The following is a 4,315-nucleotide window of genomic DNA, read 5'->3' as shown; positions in this document are numbered from 1 at the left end:
ATACACACCACTCCAGAGTATTAAAAAAAGAGGTTTAGAACTTACTTGACTGTATGACTAGGTACACTGCGTTCTTGTAAAGTTACCCTTCCTTATGTTTAACGAAACCAATCTAGAAATGTAGATAAATGTAAGGATGTTACAATGGTATATTCAAAATTTCAGAAAATATTATATTTTAAACTTTATATGTGATAAATAAAAAATAAAATATACAAACAACTTTCATGGTTTATTTAAATTATATGTTTTAACATATTTTTTGTAGCATTTTTCATTTCTGTTACAATTTAAAAAACTTTTTTTCTTTTTCTTTTTAATGTTGATGTGGACCGGTGACGTGAAATTTAGTTATTTAGTTAACTTTTAATATGATTAAAATGTTTTTTTTTTTAATTTTTTGATATAATTGGTGTATATTGGAAATCTCGACCTCTACATTTTCTTCTCTGATGTTGGCTCGATTTGAAAGTTTAGTGACCAAATTTGAATAAAAAAAAATACAAGTGTGACCTTATTAAAACATAAGGATGTCGCAACGGTATATTCAAAATTTCAGAAAACATTATATTTCAACTTTATAAGTGACAAATAAAAAATAAAATATACGAACAACTTTCATGGTTTATTTAAATTTTGCGTTTTAACATATTTTTGTAGTATTTTTCATTTTTGTTACAATTTAAAAAACTTCTTTTCTAGTTGATATTATTAAAATCTAATTTTTCTTTTCATTTTAATGTTGATGTGGAACGGTAACATAGAATTTTGGCATTTTAATTAGTTAGTTTTAATATTATTAACATGTTTTTTTTATTTTTAATATAAATGTGTATATTAGAAATCCCGACATCTATATCTTTTCCTCTGATGATGGCTTGATTTGAAAGTTTAAACCCAATTTAAATAAAAGAAAATACAAAAGTGACTTTATTAAAACATGATTGCTGTTATAACATTTTCCCTTGAAAGTTAGAAAACGAATTGAATTTAGGCGTCTACTGTAAATTACGATAAAGATAAAATAATATTAAAATCAATTCAATTGAGTTGTAACTGTCAGTGTGAAAATCTAACTACTTTTACACCACCTGTGAAAAAGTAACTCGTAGCTTTCTGTGAGGTGACTGTTATTTAGTTTTCTAATATATAATTAATTTGTTAAATATATTTTGTACATTTTTGTTTTGTTTGATTGATGCCTTCATACATAAATTTTAAACGTGCCAAAATTTTGAATAAGACATAACATATGCACCGAGATAATAGAGACAGAAAGTTGAACAGAAGTTTCCTTGCGGGGCGCTCTCTTCCAACATTTTATCTTAATCAAATCTTATTTCGGTTTGTCAACATGATAATAACTGGTTCATAAGGATTTTTACCACAGTTAAGATACTTAAATTAAAACCTAGCTAGAAAAAAAGTCTTATAAGTAAAAAAGCAATATTAGTTAGTAAGAGCCTCGATGTTAGAGTGTGTTTAATAGATGAAAACATTGTTAAGGGTATGTTTTGTTGGAAGTAATGGAATGAAGAGGGAATTGAATTAGAGAAGAAATGGAATGAATAAGGGAACGAAATGGATCATTACCATTCCTTTGTCTTGTTTGGTTAATCTATGTGAATGAAATGAATAATTACTTTATGTTGTATGGTATCTAAAAAAATTATAGGAATGAAATAGAAATAATAAAAGTTTTCTTGTCCTAATATATATATTTTTTACTAAAAAAAGAAAAAAAAAGTGAAATGACGACGGTGGTGGTAGCTCCGGCGACGAAAATGATGGTGGTGACGGTCAGGCGGAGTGGTTGTGGTGATGGGGGAGGCGGTGGTAGCATTGGTAGTGATGATGATGATAAAGTGGCGGCGACGGTGGTGGTGGTCAAGCAGCGACAGTGGTAGTGACGGTTATGGTCAGGTGACGGTGGCAGCGCTGGTGGTAAGGTGGTGGTGGTAGTGGCGGTGGTGGTGGTGGCGATGGTAGTGGTGGTGCTTGTTGTCAGGTGGTGGTGGTGTTGAGAAAGTAAGGTGATGGAGGAATGGAATGAAAAAAAAAAGAATGGGGGGTAAATGACTTGACGGTGCAGGATTGATAGAATTCAAGGTAGTGTCGTGGAGCACCCTCTCTTAACCATTATTATGATATTTTGATAATCCTAAATTTTATACATGTCATCAATGCACTGCAAGAATAAATTTGAAACCATATTGAATTGTTGATATAAAGGTATCCCTTCATCTTGCAAAATAGTTGTCTTAAAAAGAAAAGAAAAACCTTAATAGTGTAAATAATGCATTCTTAAAACAGCATTGTAATTAACTTTCTCTACCAGGTAAGATTTTTAGTAAATAAAGGGAAGGAAAATTAATATGAAAACGTGGTTGAGATTGCGTGAGGAATAGGCCCACAAACCTGAGGTTATATAAGAAGGATAGTTTAGAGAGAGTTTGTATCACAAATTAAATATCTTCTTTTCTCTCTTTTTTTTTCTGTGAATTCTAATGGAAGGCCAAAAGCATGAAGATCACTCTATTACAATACCATTACTGCATAGCTATGCAGATCATGTGGCTGTAAATTCAAAAGAGGAGCAATACTCCAATATCAACATAAGCGGTGCTTCTTTTATAAGTACTTGTTTCAATGGTCTCAATGCCCTCTCAGGTACTTTTATAAGCTCATATGTCTTGTTATCATTATTTTCATTCAAAGAAACCTAAAGTTATCATATTCTCATGGTGTTTTTAGGAGTAGGAATATTATCGATCCCATACGCATTGGCAGAGGGAGGATGGTTGAGCTTGATACTCCTTTTACTAATCGCAAGCTCGACCTTCTACACGGGATTGTTGATCCAAAGATGTATGGATGCCGATCCTTCAATAACAAGTAATCCTGATATTGGAAATAGGGCATTTGAGAAAACCGGGAAAGCTATAGTCTCAATAACTATGGACATAGAACTCTACTTAGTAGCCACCGGTTTCCTGATCCTAGAAGGTGATAATCTAAGCAAATTATTTCCAGACATGGATTTTGATGTTTACGGCTTTCGTATCAGTGCAAAAAGTGGATTTATTGTTCTTGTTGCACTTATTAACTCCCAACAAGCTGGCTAGACAACATGAGCATTCCTTCCTACATATCAGCTAGTGGAGTTCTAGCCTCCATGATAATCTTAGGCTCGGTCTTCTGGGCCGGTGCAACTGATGGTGTTGGTTTTAAAGAGAAGGGTAAACTCGTAAATTGGAATGGAATGCCATCAGCTATTAGCTTATATGCATTCTGCTATTTGTGACCGTTTAATGACCGAAACAACTTCGGTCGCTACAACTGCGACCGATTAACGACCGAAAATGTTCAGTCGTTAATTTTGCGACCGATTTTGTTTTGGTCGCTGATTTTGCGACCGATTTTGTTTTGGTCGGTAAATTTGCAACTGCTATTGAGTTGGTCGCTAATACGGTCGTTAATTTTGCGATCAATTTGGTTGGTCGCAAATTTCGATCGCTTTTGCCCCTTTGTGTAGTAGTGTTTTGCTAGTTTTGTATCCTAATCCTTCACAAACATATATCCAAGTTCCAGCTTATTGAAGCAGCTATACTTCATGCTTATATAGGTACCTCTTTTATTCTTGCACCTGCATATATATTTCAAAAGAGCTATTAAGAAGTTATACTTCAAGCTCCTCAACTTGTAAGTCTGAATACATACATTGGGATGTAACACTAACGTGCTCCTATCTTTAGATGTTAAGCTTTCCACATTAAATTCAGCACCTAGCTAATGTCATATTAGATGGGAAACGAGTATTTTAGCATGAAAGATTTTAGGTGGACTTTAAATTCATCCCTATAGCTGCCATGTGCACAAGATCCTTAGTTAACCCTTTGGTTAAATGATCGGCTAAATTTTGTTGAGCTCTCACATTGTCCACTTATATCACTTCATTCATGACAAGCTCATGAATTATGTTATGTCTAACTAGAGGTGCACAAACTGGTTTAAAACTCAAAACCGGTTTAGGTTGAAACCAGTTTGGTTTGGTCAAAAAAAAGTAAAAATCGGTTTATGATCGGTTTCGGTTCGGGTTTTGACCGGTTTTTTCCCGGTTAAGTGGTTTGGAACCGATTTGGTGGAGAAAATTACAAACCGGCTCCAAACTTATGATTTCAATCGATTCCAAACCAGTTTCTAAATAATCGGTTTCAAACTGGTTCAGTTTCGGTTCAATTTTTGAGTCAATTCAGTTAACCGGTTTATTTGCCCATGTACACTTGATTATATGCCTTGACCAAAGTAGCTTCAC

At 33.6% G+C, this 4,315-nt stretch overlaps 1 protein-coding gene across 1 annotated transcript; it reads left to right on the top strand.

The window, feature by feature from the left end:
• Positions 1-2,434: 2,434 nt before the first annotated feature.
• Positions 2,435-3,247, top strand: LOC143628547 (amino acid transporter AVT1I-like). The gene is made up of 2 exons (XM_077098107.1): positions 2,435-2,670; positions 2,755-3,247. Exons 1-2 carry the CDS (start codon positions 2,508-2,510, stop codon positions 3,123-3,125), a joined length of 534 nt encoding a protein of 177 aa, XP_076954222.1. The 5' UTR covers positions 2,435-2,507; the 3' UTR covers positions 3,126-3,247.
• The last annotated feature ends 1,068 nt before the right edge of the window (positions 3,248-4,315 follow it).

Source organism: Bidens hawaiensis, unplaced genomic scaffold (genome assembly GCF_021521415.1).
Source record: "Bidens hawaiensis isolate Kalapana, Puna unplaced genomic scaffold, B.hawaiensis_p1.1 tig00005028_1, whole genome shotgun sequence".
Lineage (NCBI taxonomy): Eukaryota > Viridiplantae > Streptophyta > Magnoliopsida > Asterales > Asteraceae > Bidens > Bidens hawaiensis.
This window is presented reverse-complemented; position numbering and strand designations above follow the sequence as displayed.

Coding starts and splice junctions, on each gene's coding strand:
- LOC143628547 (XM_077098107.1), top strand. CDS start 2,508: ATGGAAGGCCAAAAGCATGAAGATCACTCTATTACAATACCATTACTG. Junction 2,671..2,754: donor TGGTCTCAATGCCCTCTCAG/GTACTTTTATAA, acceptor TGGTGTTTTTAG/GAGTAGGAATATTATCGATC.